A 17,596-nucleotide genomic window follows, 5' to 3' on the forward strand; every position below is an offset into this window, starting at 1 on the left:
GTTGATGTCGCTGGCGATAATCAAAATTGTCTCCCGATCGCAGAGCGCACGGCTGAAATGTCTCCGTTATTTTCACCACACCGATGACCGCCAGGACGATTGCGACGAGACCCAAGCAAAAGGGGATGGAAAAACTAGCCTTTTGATCCGGCCGAAGCAAGAATAGGCACACGTGCGCGTTCGTTTCGGCCAACCTAATTTCACTTCCGTCCACCACGAAACTTGCCGGGCGAATCTCGCCTTTGTGGGAAAAAGGGTACCACTTTTGCAATAGCGGTCGCACTACGGCCCGACCTCGACCGTTCACTCACTCGTGGCGTTTTTTTTCCTTTTTGACGCCTCCCGTCGGGGAGAAATACCACCGCTCTCCGTCGACTTTTTTTCAGACTCCCTTTTTTTCTGGCGGGAATCGCAGACCGCCACCGACCGTACTCGGTCAACTCTTTTCTCCGACTAACCATTTTTATTTTGGCACCCGTTCTTCCGGGGATTTGTTTACAAGCAAATTGTGCAGCGATCTTTTGTTTTCAAGCGGGCTGTCAAATGCCCACCTCTTGCAGTACACACTAATCTCTTATTCCTCCCTTTTTACATTTAAATTACACATTTTACTGTAACAAGGGACGTATTCTAAGTTGCTTATGTTTGGGAACATAACGCGTGGATGATGGTTCTTCAAAATTACTAGGCACATTTTGAACATTTGACTTGATATGGTCCCAATACTTTGGATAGTTCACTTGAATTTTAAATTCAATACATTGTGCAATTGAATACGTTGCTGAACTGACATCCATTATAAACAATTGATTTCATTTTCATTTTGCAGCGTTTGGTGGGGCAATGAGAGCGCAAGTCAGTCCAAGGCCGATGATGATAGGAGGGGTAATGGCAGAATAGTCTATGCGGACCACCAAAACGCCATGGGAGAGGAACAGGGTGTGGGTTGGGGTAGGGTTAATGGATTGATGTATACTTGACGAATAATTGCGCTGCAGAATGTGATGAAAAGGTGTATTGAACAGTACTACTGTTGGCTGTTCAGACATAAATACAATATGTTTCTCAATAAGATTTGATAGTATCTTGCGATTATGTGATGCCAATTTATAAGTGTTAAAAAGTTCATTTTATCCCGTGGTTTTATTAAGTTTGTGAGACCGCAACCGTAGATGTGCGTGGAAGATCGCGAAAAGCTCAAGCGCTTGTATGTTCACGTGTTTGTCGCGTATGCCAGAACGTATATGATTTCGCGTGTATAAATTCGATTTTGTAACTGTGTGGCCATATGCATATTCGCGTGTGTTCTTGAATGATCACGCGGACCGTGAGTTTGATGCTTAGTTTTTAGTGTACGGTTCAGGTACTAGAAGATAATTCCCCCATAACACTAGAGTTCCCGGACACGTTTCCGTGGAATGTGTTGTCTAATGAAACTGAGCCTAATTTTTTTTACTGGTCAAACTGAAGACATGAATCTAGGCTGTTAAGAACGAGGGCAGGGACATACTAACGTGACCGACTCATGATCGCGCGAGCGCTGGGTTGTTGGCGAGATCGCGAGTATGTGTGGATGGATGTATGCATGTTCGCGTTTGTGACCCGATTTATGTTATCGCGAAGGCTAACGGCGTTTGTACGTTTTGAATGAGATATTATGAGTGAATATGAGAGCATATGAAATTGATTGTGTTAGTGAGTGCTATAATGAATCTAAATTAAGATATAGTGATAAAAGGAAAAAGAACATGACGAATTAAAAGGAAAAAAATAAGACATTAAGTAGAAGCGCATAAATTGACTAACTTTTTGTTTTACATGAGTAGTGGAAAAGCAAACTAATAGAAGTAAAACAAAAATAGACAAATGAAGTAAAAGAAAAGAACAGAAGGGACGTATTCTAAGTTGCTTATGTTTGGGAACATAACGCGTGGATGATGGTTCTTCAAAATTACTAGGCACATTTTGAACATTTGACTTGATATGGTCCCAATACTTTGGATAGTTCACTTGAATTTTAAATTCAATACATTGTGCAATTGAATGATGTTTACTTTAGATTTCGTTTAAATTGGTATGATCCGAGTACTGTGGCTAATTGCCTTAAATTTTAATGCATTGTGCAAATTGAATGATATTTAATTTAGATTATATGTAGTGAACCACCAACCATAGGATAGGGGAGCCCGGGGCTAGTTGGCGGATGGGGTAAGCTGGCGGAATCCCTTCTTCTCTGTTTCTATTAAACATATAACGCTGCCTCTTCTTGTGTACCTCAAGTTATGTGAAACCTGTGTTTTTGTTGCAAAACAATTTATTTGGTGGAAGTTGTGGGTGATATTGTGTTTTCCAGCATACCAAATAAATTTTCTAAATTTTAAATACTTTGCGTTATTTAGGGTGATTTTCAATCTATTTCCCGCATGATTATATTTTTCGATAGCGCGCGAAAAGAGCTTTCAGTATCCGTATAGGTATTACATCTATCCACAAACAAAAGTAATTTTTTAAATAGTTTTTAATAAAATATGCGGTTGGGGTAAGTTGGCGGTGCTGCACGCGGGGCAAGTTGGCGGTACTATTTACAGTGCAAAAAAGTCATCAAAAATTTTTATTTCTGGAATTCGCTCCAAAGTAAGAAAATCTATTTCTCGTGTATCTCGCCAAGGTAGGAGACATTTATTCCGGTGAATTGCATGAAGAATTTCAAAAATTTGCTTTTGAATAGGGAGTACGCGCCAAAATCAAAATGCCGGGGTATTGAAACTGAAATATAATAGCAAATGTCGGTTAATCTACAGTTTTCTCGAAAAGACATTCAGTACGTTCCAAAAGGACCCTTGAAGTAATTGCATCTCCATTTGATTGCTTAGTTTTTGGCGTACGCACACATACCGCCAACTTACCCCGGAGTCGGGGTAAGTTGGCGGGTTTTCCGCGTCACATATTTTTGTCTCTAAAAATGAAGACAATGCATCAAACACTTTTGAAAAAATTAGAGATGTTGCCAAAAGTCTGCCTTTTCATGCCGCGTGTTCTATTTTGCAAGATCTATCTACATCCAAGCGGTAAAAATTAAAAACTGAAGACACCGCCAACTAGCCCCGGTCTCCCCTACTGCATCGGTCTGGATCTAGCTGAATTGATAGCAAAAATAATTCAATCTGCCAGTCGTCAGGGTATCTAAGAACTAAGATGCTAAGAACAAAATAGGAGCACAGTAATCAAAATAGGGAGCTATTATGGTCTTTTAAACGGTTATGTTTGAGTCAAATGTGAGAAACCTATTAATCATCTCCAGGTTTGATAAGAGCTTTTAAATATGTCCAGAGCCTTTTGGTGTCGCTAGCACATTCATTTATTTCTTGCTGAACTGATAGGTTTTTTGCTAAACGAGGTTCACGCACATAGTTGTTGCAAAGGGCTTTATAAGCCTGCAAGCTCTCGTAGCTTTTTGTTTCTTAAAATATCTATTAAATCTATCTATTAAACTATCTATTTGGGATTTTATCGACGCCAAACGATGTCCAAACCATTATTTGATCTGGAGGAATTATTTACACGAACTTCGGTTAATTGAGCAACTGCACTTGTCAGAGCGGAACTAAGAACTTGGGCTTTTCCCTCGACTGATGCTATATCGTTCAAAAGCGGTCTGTCGCTTCTGAGAATGCTTTGTAGTTTTTGTCTAGAGTGCATTTTCCATGATACATGTGTGCCATCACGATCTGGCAAGTACAACTTCGGAGAACCAATAAAAGCTACTCCGATTGTCTCATGGTCAGTGATTTTCCGGTCCTCTAAAGTTTTAGCTTCGCACTCCTGAATATTGGAGAAAACCAAGTCAATCAAACTGCTGCTCCTGAGACAAACACGGGTATGTTTCGAAACTTTTTGCTTCATTCCTACGGCATCTACTAATGTTTTCAACGCTCGGGAAAAACCACGTTCACACCACTGGATATTTAAATCTCCACCAACGATATGTATCTTCTCCTCCGAAATAATTTACTGTAGCCAATCTTCAAACGCTTCCAGGAAATCTCGGTAGCTTCCACTTGGTAAACTCCTCCATAGATACCCGAAAAACACGAATGCTTATTAGAGTGGCTCGAATATGACATTTTTCAGCACAGCACATTTTGAGTACCTTTTGTGCTCCCAAATGCCTGTGCAAAGTATAAGAGCGATCGGTTGCTTCTCGGGTTTGCGCATTGTGTTCAAAGTTTGTATGGGATTTTATATGGGGAAATCAATTATTTTGCATTTACGTTAATAAAGATCGCTATTTCACTGAATATGAAAAACCAGCTTTATAAAACTATAGTTCAAACCTTTGTTAACAACTTTGTCGAAGACGGTAACTAGCTACGAGTTTTCAAAAAATAGTTATAACGATTTTAAAACTTATGGTTCAATCCAAATGCAGAAATTCATTATTTCTTCCAACACTATCGGTACACCACGACATCGATAATTTAAACTTAAAAAAATGAGAATATAGTCATCACAGACACTTGGAACCTTTGAATGAAATGTTCAGAATGAATTGCTGAATAACATAGACGAAGTTAGTAAATAAAATGAAGAGGAAGGGGGGGGTACTTCCCAGTTCCCTTTTTTAGATTGTTTTGTATAAGACAAAGAATCATTAAGTCCTTGTAAATGTCAACGACTGAACTTTCTTAATATTTTGATAGACCCAAATATGAATCATACTACAATCTTTGTTGTGGGAAATAACATTTGCAATATTTATGATTTACACTTACAAATTTATGTGTTGTTTTTGCTTGAGGCAAAAACTAACTCAAGTCTGGAAATCGCGTTGAGTTCTAACCTGAAGTAGGGTAACCAACCAATGACACTTCTCCGAAACGGCCTGTGGTACTGGTTGACCCACGTGCCAATAAAACTTTGGTAGGTAGTAAATTTGAAACCTGGTACCTTAGCCGGTGAAAATAGGCTCAGTTGAAGGCTCCTGACTAGCGCCAAACCGGATCTGAACGCGGTACCCCATGAAGGACCGCGTCAACCCTTGCATGTGACCTCATATGACATATGACCACTGGGGTCATATGAGGCAACTACTTATTACGGGCGTAGATAGCGGCTTGGAGTTGGGGTCCAAAAAGCATGGTAGAAGACAAAAACAACAAGAATATAAAAAAATTCTAACGGAGCAAGTGTGGTGAACCCGTTCGACAAAGATGAGCTAACGAGGTCGCTGACCCAGCATAACGAACAAATGCAACCGCAACAGCAGCAGCAGCGAGAGCAGCCCAGAGAGGCCATACCGAACATGAGCGACGACAAATCAATTGGACGCCAAAGGAAAGCTAGGGTTTCATGTGCGCACGCCGAAACCAAGCATTACCCAAGACCAAAGATCTGGGATACCTAAAGTGACGAAGTTGAGGCAAAAAGTTGAAGAGCTCTACGAATTCATGAAAATACAGGACATGGATGGACAGATCAAGGATCTAGTGAATAGCATCAAATCCGCTGTAGCAGCAGCCGAATGCGAACAGATGGCGTTGCTAGAGCGAGCTGAAAACACCGAAAAGACGCTGAAGACCACGGAGATAGTGAAAGCAGAAGCCTATAAGTCGCCGAAGGGTGACCTTTATGCTCGTTCTGTAAAGAGTAAGGGAAACACCAGAAGGGGAGGAGAAACCGAAGTCCAAGAAGGACGTTGAAAGACAGCGGAAAAGCCGACAATTGCAGAATGAACGGTGAACCGCAGAAACTGCAGAAGAGAGGAAAATACCGAAAAAAGGATGAAAAGTAGAAAAAGAAGAAAGAAAACCTTCGGGCGCGCCAGGCGAAGAGTAGGAGAGACGCTCTAGTCCTCAAAAGGGTGAAATAAGATCCCAAGCTGGAGCTGGAACGCTATAAGAACCAGTCGTACTCAGAAAGGCGAAATGCTGCTCGAGCTGAAGAAAGATCCATTGATCAAGAGCTCGACCTATCGGGAACTCGTGGCAGGAGCGGTGGGAGGAGAAGCGAATGTGAGAGCTTTAGTTCAGGAAGCAGTAGTCGAGTGCAGAAATCTGGACGAGATAACAACGAAAGACCAAGTGAGGAGTGCACTAATACAGCATTGCAGCCTGGAGAAAGTGCAGATATCAATCAGGTTGAGAAAGGCGCACAGTAGCACACAGACAGCAGTGATACGTTTATCGCCAATAGCAGCCAACAAGCTTATGTCGACCGGTAAGATCAAAATCGGATGGTCGGTGTGTTCGTTACGATTGATCCCCAAAGCCACTAAACAAATGGAAAGGTGTTTCAGGTGCCTGGGCTTCGGCCATCACTCATCACTGTAGATGTCCGGACAGATCTGATCTGTGCAGAAAATGTGGAAAGGACGGACACATTGCTAGACGGACACAGCACAAAACTACTGAAGTGCTTGCTCTGCACAAATGAGGGCGGAAAAGGCCACATGACGAGAGGCTTCTTATGCCCAGAATACAAAAAGGCGAAGCTTAATCTCAATCATTGTGACATTGCACAGCAACTGTTATGGAATTCAACAACAAAAACGAAGCGTGACATTGCAATTATTGCAGAGCCGTATTGTGTTACTCCCGATAACGGCCAGGGCTGCTTTTAAACGCGAGATAGTGCTAAGCAAGTCAACCTGCTACAAGGAGCAGTGCAGAGAAGTAGACGTTAACCCCTGTGGCAATGCTTACCGTGTCGTTACGACCAGGATCAATTGTCCAATGCCGCCAGTTGAAATGTGCACCGACAAAATGAAAATTATCGTGGAGGGTCTTTTCCCGAAGCACGACCCAACCGCATGGTCGCCTACACCGTACGTTGATTCAGGCGGTAGAAATGCTAAGTTTCCAACGACGAGCTCCGTATGGTGGCAACAGGGGTGAAAGCGAAATTTCGCATACATGCTGATATCGGTTCGTTGAATCCAAACACCATGCGATGAAACCTTGGTTGAAGCAAGCCAGTGGAGCGTAGAAGTCGTTGCGAACTTCGCCACAAACACTGCTTGTTGAACTTTTCTGCGTCGCTTTAATGGGTCGAGTCCGATCAGGCGGCATCGATCTGGATACGGTGGTAGATCCAAAGGACTCCGCCAGGGAAGGTCTCGTAGAACGAGCCGAACAAATCTTTTCGGAGATTCCAAACAAGCTTATGAGGACTCCAAATCAGACTGGCATTTTCGAATAGTGGTCGAACCAACGAACAGTATAACGCCTTCAAGCAGTGCGGATCCTTAAAGTCCCGTCCGATTTTGGAAATAAACCCGAGTTGTCGAGTAGCTTTCGAGATTAAAGCTGAGCGGTACAGATTGAAGGTTAGCATAGCATCCAATAAGACGCCGAGGTCGCTGACGTGATCAACTCTATTGAGCCTTTGCCCCTCGATTTGGTAGTCGTAAAGTACATGATTGACTATGCGTGGAAAGTTATAATCTGACATTTAGCGATGTTAACAATTGGCCAATTACTACGACACCAGCCGACGAATGTATCCAGAAATGTCTGGACGATGGCTACTTCCCGGATAGATTGAAGATCTAGACGCTGATGTTGCTGCCAAAACCAAGGAAACCACCAGGAGATCCAGCATCGTATCGGCCTGTATGTCTGCTTGATACTCTTGGTAAGCTTCTGGAAAGGGTCATCCTTAACAGGCTGACGACCTACGCTGAAAGTGAGAACGGACTATCGCAGAGGCAGTTCGGGTTCCGGAAAGGGATATCGACAGTGGACGCCACCCGAACAGTCATCGCGAGCGCGGAGAAAACATTGAAGCAAATGCGAAGGGGTAATCGCTATTGCGCCGTGGTAGCGATAGACGTGAAGAACGCGTTCAACAGTGCTAGCACAAGGCGTCTCCTGGTGAGTGTCTAATCCTCAATACTGAGATATGGTGTACCGGTTTAAGCTGCTGCGCTGAGCTCAAAACGGAACCGAACGAAGTTGACAAGCGCGTTTCGTTTAACGGTTGTTCGTGTCGCGAGTGCGTACATAACGATCGGAACCCGGTATGCGTAATTGCCGGGATGATTCCAATCTGCAACACTCTGGCTGAGGACGCGGAATGCTACCAGCGGAGAAATGCACGTAATGCAAGGAGACTGGTCCGAGTGTACTCGTTGGCTAAGTGGCAGTGGGACAACGCGGAGAAAGGAAGCTAGAACTCATCCCAAATGTGTCTGCTTGGGTACCTAGGAAGCATAAAGAGGTGAGCTTCCATTTGACGCAGTTTTTGTCCGGGCATGGATGCTTCCGGAAGTACCTGCATTAGTTTGGACTTACTTTGTCACCCCTTTGTCCGGAGTGAACACGTGATATTCACATGCCCTAGGTTCAAAGAAGTCCGAAGGGGTATGCCTGGTATAACAGTGGACAATATCGTCGAAGACATGTGCCACGACGAGCATATCTGGGACGCTGTTAACAGAGTGATTACGAGTATACTCTCCGAGCTGCAGAGAAAGAGACCAACAAATTAGCGCAATTGGCTAGAACGCCGCCGTGGAACCACAAATCGGATTTCGGGAGAAATTTCGCCGCTGGAGAACTCTTCGACGGTGTAGACTGGGTCCACCTCAGGGGACCAGTTGAGTAGCACGCGACGTAGCTTCGGGTTCGGGTCGTTGGGGCGCCAGTGAACCGGAGTCAGGCTTCACCAGAATCGCCAGACCAACCTCAACACCCTACCGGGTAGCTCTTGAGTAGGGTAGATCCAACGTCGGGGATTACACCGAGTAGATCGCGTTAAATAGTTAGCAGTGGGTCGTTGTGCACCAGCAAACCGGAAGCTACGCTCACCCGGAATCGCTATATGGACCTCAGCACCTACTGGCGGCCACGTTGAGTAAGCTAGGTCCACCGCCGGGGACTAGACCGAGTAGACGAAGCGGGAGCTGGAAGGCTCGCGGAAACGAACATCGCTATCGGGAGCAATCTATCGCCGGGGAGTTCACGGTAGGGTAGATTCGCCGTGGACTACCCGACAGAATCGTGACGAAAATAGGAGCTACTTGGCTCACGAAACAAACACCGGTACCGAGAGAAATTCTGTTGCCGGGGACCTCTCAGTCGGAAGAGGCTAATATACGAGTTGATCTCGATAAAACTGGGAGCTAAATGGCCCAAGAAAGCGGGTATCGGTGTCGGGAGCAAATCCTCCGTTCGGGAACTATCAGTCGGAGTAGAGTGAGGTCACCGCCAGATACTATCCAAGAAGATCATAAGGCCGGGAGCAGAATGACTCCTGGAAATATGAGCTAAATGGCTCAAAGAATCAGCATCTAAACGGCTCACGGGGCCGAAAGCTAAACGGCGATGTAATAGATGGAGACAAGAAGCAAGAGAAGAGTCGAGAGTTAAATCAAAGCTCAAAGGTCGAGCCATTTCATGAACCAAGTGATGCTCCGAGATAGAGCAGAAGAGAGAGGTGCGACCAAAACACTACGGACCCCCTATAAAGTAATACCTTGACGTAGTTTCGCGAGGAAGAAAAGCGTAAAAACGTAAGTCGTTAGTCCCACACAGTGCCTATACACTACAGGCCAGGCTTCTGAAGCTTTTTAAGCCTTACTGTAAAAAACGCCATGTTATAAGTCGCGAAGTTAGCGCATTACCCCAGTTTACGTGGTATCGTATGTTAACTCAATACTAGTTATTCGGGGAAACGAAAAGAGCAGTCTTCAACTGGCACATATCTTCATCAATGAACTACTGTACAAATGAAAAAGAGCGACCAGTGTAAGCCACTTCGGGTTTCGCTCGAGACACGCGTACGGGCGTTATGGCTAAAGAGCGTGCAGCTCCCATTTTCAAATTCATTGCTCTGCTAACACCCTCACCATCAAGGCGCGTTGCTCCAGAATAAGAAAAGAAGAATATTGCGACTGGTCTACTTTTTAATTTCGCACTAAAGCGGAGCAAAATGTGGAACATTTAGTGTCTGTCCCGGGTTGGGTGAACTAGATGACAAGATTTCATACATACTTCCAACTTACCGCTATATAATCAACGCAATCTATTTTTCCTGTGAACAAATCCCCAGCGATCCATCTGCTGTCCTTTTCCGAGAAAAACTCAAACCACATGTCTGTCTTTCCAGATCCAGAAACATCAGTTCCGATCGGTTCCTTTTCCTCGACTTTAGAGGCGGATTTTTTCTTCTTGCTAGTTCCTCCCGCTGATTTTTTCTTCTGTGCCGACAGTTCAGATTTTGTCTTGGCCTTTTTTGTTTTCTTCTCTCCCGGTGGCTCAAAATCGCTGTAGTCCGAATCTGCAGGTAGTGGTTTTATTCGTTTTTTCGCGAGGGTAGTACGTTTTTTGTTTAATGCTGGAGATGGTTGCGATTCAGAAAAGACAGCTTCAGCTTCACTTTCAGACGAAGAACAAGCCGAAAGAATTTTGTTTTTCGACATTAGTGGTTGTTCGGAACGGAGCTTTCGTTTCAATATTTTCCCAGGTTGATTATTGTTTTGTTCTTTAGCGGTAGGAGTATTTCTGGCTCGTCTGGTGAAATGTGTACCATCATCTTGCTCAGCCTTAATTGTGTTTGTCTTGGCACGGCTGCGTAGCCTGCGCGAGAAAGGAACACTCTTGGGAGTTGAAACTATGTCGCTGATACCGTCCAACTGAGGAATGCATAAAGTGCCGTGGGTTGTTTTAGTTTGAGAACTGCCTTGATTTATTTTACCAGACGTTCTAGGCGACGATCGTCTGAGGATACTTTTTGTAGGTTCCACGTTCTCCTTCGACGATGGACTTGGCGTGGGGGGTTTAGACTTTCGTTTGCTTTCAACGGGAATGAGCGAAAAATGAATCTGTTTCGATGTATCTGAGGATGCACCGTCAGACATTGGAGACATTTTGCTTCTTGATCGTGTACAACGAGAAGGGTTGTCTGTTTGATAATCAACTTCAATTTTTGGCACAGACTTACGAGGTATTTTCTTGTTTATAGCTGAAGACTTGGAAGCATCGTCCCCTGTTTCATCCATTTTACATTCGTGCGAACTATGTACATGTTCAACTGTAATAGTATTCTCTTGCTTCAATATATCTTTTTTTGATACCGCTTTCTTTGAGTTAACTTCTTTGATTTGAGAGTTTGAATCGTTTTGGATATTTGCTGCCTTGGGAGTTTTCCCAGAGTTTGACTGGGGCGTGTTCTTTTCACCAGTTTCGTCCACACGACATTCACTATCATCCATCTTATCCAGACTTTGAACAGAACTATCGTGCGCATGACCATTCTGCAAGTGACTTTTTTTACAGTATTCCTTCTCGAATTTTTCAATGAGCTGCCGTTCAGATATTGGACACAAGTCTTTCATCGCAGGACGCTTCGGAGGAGTGTTAGCGGAAATAACTAAGCGGCATTGCACCCCAACTACTCTCATGCATCCCAAAAATAATAGCAAAAAATCTCGTTTGCATGCAACTTGTTTGGTGAAGAAACCTAAGGCTAGGCTGCATCTGAGATTTAAACTATTAGTTACAAGCATTGCTTGGCTTTTCAAAGTTAACGTATCTTTAAACCACTCCATCATTTGCTGTACAAATTTTCCATCCACTTTACCCTTTGGCAGACATTTCTTTGACTGCATCAAAGACAGCGCCATGGCTTTCATCTTGTCCGAGTTTAGGATCTCATTCAACCTTAGTCCAAGGGCAATTGTGCATAGAACGCTACTCTTATGATAAGCCATCTGGTTGTCCCGCTTAACCTTGTTAATTTGCCGCTTGATGTACAATTCCATTTCAATTTCCTCCCAGCGTTCCTTTTTAGATTTACTCGTTTCAACTTCGACCGTAATTTGATAGTCATCCGGTGGTTTTTGAGTTTTCTGACTTTTTTTGGCTTCCTCAACCTCTTCCCAATCGGATTCTTCGTTTATACTATCATCATCTTGTTGGCTGATCTTGATTTGTTTTCCGGATGAGACGTCAGCCTCTGCCTCACCCAGAGCCAATAAATTTGAAACATCTTCACCTCCTTCACTATTCTCCTGACTGCTTTTTGTACGTGGTTGATAGTTTCGTAGTAATTGCTTGGCTTCTTCCATCTTTGTGGTGAACTCCCCAAGGTTATTAAAATTTAAAAGGCCGCTCGATGATTCATTTATTTTGCTGATTAAATTATTCGCAGCAGATTTAGGAATTGATGCTGGTAAATTCTCCTCTAACTGTTCGTCTTCACCAGAGCTATCTGAAAGTCGTACGCCAGCATTGCAATCGAACGTAATTGGAGCCGTTTTCATTTCTTCAATTTGCACACGGTCAAAAAAACCGGAATTAAGGTCCAACTTTTCAGGGCTAACCAAATGATCATCGCCACTGCTGTCAGATTCATCACTTTTATGCGCTCTTATCTTCGCTTTTTTGGCAGTTGATTCTAACCTTGGAATTTGGGCGATGTCTTTCTTTTTCTTGAATTTGCAGTTCTTTAAAATATCGGACAAAGAACTGTTCAAAGAGGGTCGTTCCGGATCCGGATTTTTCAATAGATGCTTCTTGGTTCGCTTGTAAAGCTCATCTCTTGTGCCAGGCGAAAGACGCTTCTTTTTTAGATGCTGTTTAGGAGAACCTTTTGAAGATCTAGATAAAAGGCAAATCGAAACTTTATTATTAATAATCAGGAATTAAAAAATACAAGCGTACCTTTTTGTACCACCCGTTTGTTTGAACACTACAGAACTTGCATCACTCTCGGAATTTTCTGTAAGATCATCATCTTCGTCCAATTCATCGGTATCCTCAGACTCCGTAACAGGCTCTTGAGCTTGAACGGAGCCACTGGATCTTTTTGATTTTTTATCCTTTCCCGGCAGCCATTCTTCCTCGCTGGCGGAGAAATCGCCATCTTCATCGGTGCCACTTTCAAAATCGTCATCACTAACTTTTACTGTGGTTCGTTTTTTGTTGGCCAATACACTACGTCGGGCACGATTCATGTTGGTTCTCAATTACAGTTTAACATTCTACACAAAACAAAAACTAGCATTTCAAACAAACTTGTACATAGAACGCAAAACATAAGTCACACGCGCGCAATGATGTCTGCCAAAAACATGGCAAAACATGTGAAAGATGAATCCAGTATTCACTGAAATTATGGCGTTCAGCTGTTCATTTGTAAGCGCGCCAAAGCGTACACTCATATCAGCCGATACTTAATTTTTTGGTAAAATCATTCCTACACTGAAGTGAAAAATATAGTAGTCGGTGACCCGACTTTTGTGATTTTTTTTAACTATTATACTTACCAAAATAATCAAAAAGTGAAATTTTTCACTTTTTGATTATTTTAACTCGATAAACAAACAGCTGTCAAGAAAAAAAATCTAGGTGTGTCCAACACCAATCATCTCAATACATGCAGGCAAATGATGGACAAACGAAATATAAGAAGATGTGAAAAAAGATGCCACCTCTGGCGGATCCTGTCCTAGGGTTGGCTTTATCCATAAATGACGTAGCATTGAAGAGGAAGGTTTAATATTTTGTGTCGATATGTGACGATGGAATGATAGGATCTCAAGCAAAGCTACGCAGTTTTCTTTGAATTGGAAAAATGAAAATTGAGCTGTGCACCTTTCTAATAATAAGTACAGAATCATCCAACTTTTTACGTGCCCAAAATGGCGGTCTAAATTGATTAGTTCGTAATACGTTTAATTGCCCTTTTTGAGAATAATCGCTTTTTGCAGTGCAATATGTTTATTTTCCTCACGAAATAATTCTGCACCCTTTTTTTAACGGGAATAGGCTTATTGTTAAAAAAGGGCAATTAAGCGTATTACGAAGTAAACAATTTAAACCGCCATTATGGTATGTAAAAAGCTGGACAGAAAACCACTCATTTATTTAATTTTGCTTATATATAGCTAGTTTTTATAATTATTATGGCGCGCATTAAATATTGCACCGACTCTTGATCATTAATCTTCAAGCTTTGTTACACACAGAAAAAATATTGGTAAAAGTGTTCCGCTCTTAGCAAAAAACAACCAACACCTACTACTATTAGGTTGAAAGTAAAACTTTTAAATTAATCAAGAATAATAATCAAAATAAAAGTTTTCCTTTTAAGCTAATGAAGAATAGTAATCAAAATAAAAGTTTTATTTTCAAACTAAGAGTATGCGTTGATTATTTTTTGCTAAGGGGAAAAATCTCTTTTTTTACCAACATTTTTTTTCTGGGTGTATGAACAAGACATTTGTTGGACGATTCAGCGGTAGATTTTGTCAACACATCGCAACTGTGTCGGTGTCCTAGACGTCAAATAACTCAATACTTAATTTTGACAGTATGATAGAAACAAATTTACATGCGAAACAGCAAGAAAGGTCGAAACATTTATCAGTGCTTGCGTGCAGTTGCCTTTTTTTTAACCCTACATAAAGTTACGAGTATAAAAACTCGTTGCATCAAGCTTCGTTTGAGTTAATTGGTGATATGAATATTTTAGCTTCAGGGAATCAGACTGTAGGGGGGAGTTTGGAACTTTGAAAAAAATGCTAGGAAGGGAGAGGGAGGGTTTCAAAATCGCTCAAAAAATGTTACGTCATTTATGGATGAACCAACGACACGACTAGACACTGGCATTGCAAAACTGTATCGCAAATCTGACTACCCCTCAGTGACTCAGGTAACTGGTAATGTTAAATATGACTTTTGGTTAGAAATAGCATGAAACTAGAAACACTGATTAGTCCGTTGTTATTTTTTTCCAAATAAGCTGTTGTATTCCTTGGTTACGCAGAGAAAAACAAATTGACTTGCAAACAAATTGTTTGCTTTTCAAAATAGGTGATGGATAATGGAAAAATCTCTGAATTTGCTCACGATCGCGAAAATTTTCTCGGAAATCGTTTGCGATTAGTGTGATAATGTTTCTTCTGTTTTCAGCGATCTGGATACAACTTATTATGGACAATCCAGAGCAGCAGACTGCCGTCTCCAACATCATGAACCAGTAAACACGCTATCCGCTTCCAAACCCATAAAATAACAGTTGTACCGATCGTAAAAAAATGTGTCATGGGATTTAAGCCTGTGTTTCTCAAAAGGAGTCTGGGATTTAAATCTTCCGTGACTGAGTGCACGCTACTCTGGACATTTAGTGAAATTGATATAGGGTACCAGCGGCTGCTTGTTCAATGAGTCACTGCCGGAATTTGATCATGGAAAATGTTTCAAGTCTCTCCAAACTGTCAAAACAAAAGTTCCGCTGCTTTTGAAAAATACCAACAGTAACAAAATTGCACCGATTTTTAAACCTAAAAACACAATTTTCCCCGTTGGGAACAGTTAATATTGTTAATTGTTTTATAAACCCGTGACGTTTTCCGCGGTTGTGTTTATACTTCAGAAAAACTCATTTTTGTGTAGACTCATTTCCCGTCACGGGATTTGAGATCCCGCGCTGCATTTAAAATACAAAATAAGTAACATGTTTCCCAATCTGTAAAGTAGTGGATGAACCCTTTACACTAAATACGAAATTTGTTGTAACGGTATACAGAGCGGGCTGCAGTCGAAATAATCATGTTTGTTAATAGAGCTGTCAAAATACTAACAAAATATAGCCAACGATATAACGTTGATATAGCTTTCGTTTCGAAAATCGTAAATTTCCTTTTGAAAGCAGCATTTGTGAACCAAAATCAAACGCCAAAGGGGAACGTAACTTCAGAATGATTGTTTTATTCCGTTCAGTTATACACGAATTCGTACTTTTTCCGGTAATTTTAGAAAATTTTGACAATTTTCTAACAAATCGAGCATTGTTAAGAAAAATCGAAGAATTTACAAAAAATCTATCCAATATCAAGCAAATTTTGCTCGAATTTCGACGATTTTGATGGAACTGGCTACTCTGTATACTCAATGTTTGAATCTTTCAATAATTCTGGCAACAACATTTATGTTTTTGTTTTGATTTGGTCATGCAGTTATGCTGCTGGAAATGTTTTGTTTTGGTTTCATCGAGCACTGAAGCTGTCAAAATGTGAATTTCGAGCATTTCATTTTGTTTTTCATGACACATTTCAAACCATCTTCGGTCATTTGAAACTATTTTTTGGTAATATTGAAAATCGAACTAGCTAATGTAAATCTTTATCAATCCGTTCAGAAATATAAATTTTATGTTCATTTCATCAACAAATCAAGGAGTGTCGTTCCCCTCGGTTAGAAAAGTGTTTTTGCACCAAATGAATTTTTTTAATTACAATTTAATGGAATATTTAATAAAATTGATCCATTTAAAAAAATAAGACTGGAATTTAAAGTAAACCAACTTTCATCCCCGTGCCTTCGGTTTTCATTAAGAAATATTACGTTTTTACTGCGTATTTATTAATTTTGTTCGCGAGTTGTGTCCAGCTTTTTACGTCCCATAATGGCGGTCTAAACTGTTTAGTTCGTAATACGTTTGATTACCCTTAAGAGCAGAGTTAAACATATCCAAATTCATTAAATGAAAATTGATCATATTCAGCCGCATTCATTTTCAATATTCAGTGACGCAGCTGAAAATGTCAAACGAACAAACCGCCCATTCATCCATGCAGATTTTCATTCGGCTCCGATTATTACACGAAGCGACTGTGTAGCAACGAATCAAACGCATCAAAGTAGGCCCTGGCACAATGTAAGCGATGATAATTGTTATTTCATATGCTTTATCGACATTTGAAAACATTTTTCTAGATAATTAGTGTAATGAATATATTGTACGATATTCAACTGAATGAATAAGATGGATAGTTGAATGAATATTTTTTCTATTCACCGCGAGTCGCAACAGGTTCATTATCAGCCGTCAACAAAGAGCTTCGATTATTTTTAACTCTGCTTAAGAGTAAGTAAGAGGAAATCATCCTACGTGAAACCAATGCGTTGAATGTTTATTCAATGAACACCCGACATCCTCAACTGGGCGTTGCTGTCAAGCAGGCGTAAACAATTCCATATTAAATTTGCAAAAGGGCGAATAAGATTTGTAAACAAACTTTTATTTTGATGGTTTCTCTTGATTTACTATAATTTATAAGCAGAAAACCATTGAAATTACTTCTACGAAGGGTAAAAATTTACATTAACGAATATTTTTCATGAAATTCCACTCTGCATCAGACTAATGAGCGAAACAAGTTTGTTTACAAAAAACACTTTCGCCCTTTTGACGAATTAATATTGGTTTATTGTCAAAAAAGGGAAATGAAACGTATTATGAACTAAACAATAGGGATCTTTAAGGGTGTGCGGGTTAAGGCATATTCTGATGCAGATTAGTACCGTGAGTTAATATCTCAGTCCTTTTTCAATTTTTTGGCCCGAAACTATTGAAAAAAACATTTTTTAGTTTGTTTCCTTTTAGGACAATAACACATCCAAACCCATGCGACTTGCACGACCCTATAGGTTGCCTTATCAGATCTACCATAGTTTGCAGATGAAACTTGGGATGGCAGGTTGCTAGCGGATGGACAAAGTACCAGATCATGCTGTGTGGGGTGCTGTCCCGGTTAACAATGAGGCGAACGAGATATTTGCAGATACGTCATTTAGTAGGACAACTGTCA

At 41.2% G+C, this 17,596-nt stretch overlaps 1 protein-coding gene across 1 annotated transcript in view; it reads right to left on the bottom strand.

Annotated features, from left to right (window-relative positions):
* Positions 1-13,103, bottom strand: part of LOC131684790 (DNA repair protein complementing XP-C cells homolog) — a 26,097-nt gene extending 12,994 nt beyond the window's left edge. The window contains exons 1-2 of the mRNA XM_058967933.1: positions 12,663-13,103; positions 10,004-12,599 (exon numbers count right to left, since the gene is read on the bottom strand). Of these exons, the coding sequence (XP_058823916.1) occupies positions 10,004-12,599; positions 12,663-12,955 (2,889 nt within the window). The 5' untranslated portion in view covers positions 12,956-13,103. The remainder of the gene's footprint in view (positions 1-10,003; positions 12,600-12,662) is intronic.
* Between the last annotated feature and the right edge of the window lie 4,493 nt (positions 13,104-17,596).

The sequence above is a fragment of the Topomyia yanbarensis genome, chromosome 2 (assembly GCF_030247195.1).
Source record: "Topomyia yanbarensis strain Yona2022 chromosome 2, ASM3024719v1, whole genome shotgun sequence".
In the NCBI taxonomy this organism is placed as follows: Eukaryota; Metazoa; Arthropoda; class Insecta; order Diptera; family Culicidae; genus Topomyia; species Topomyia yanbarensis.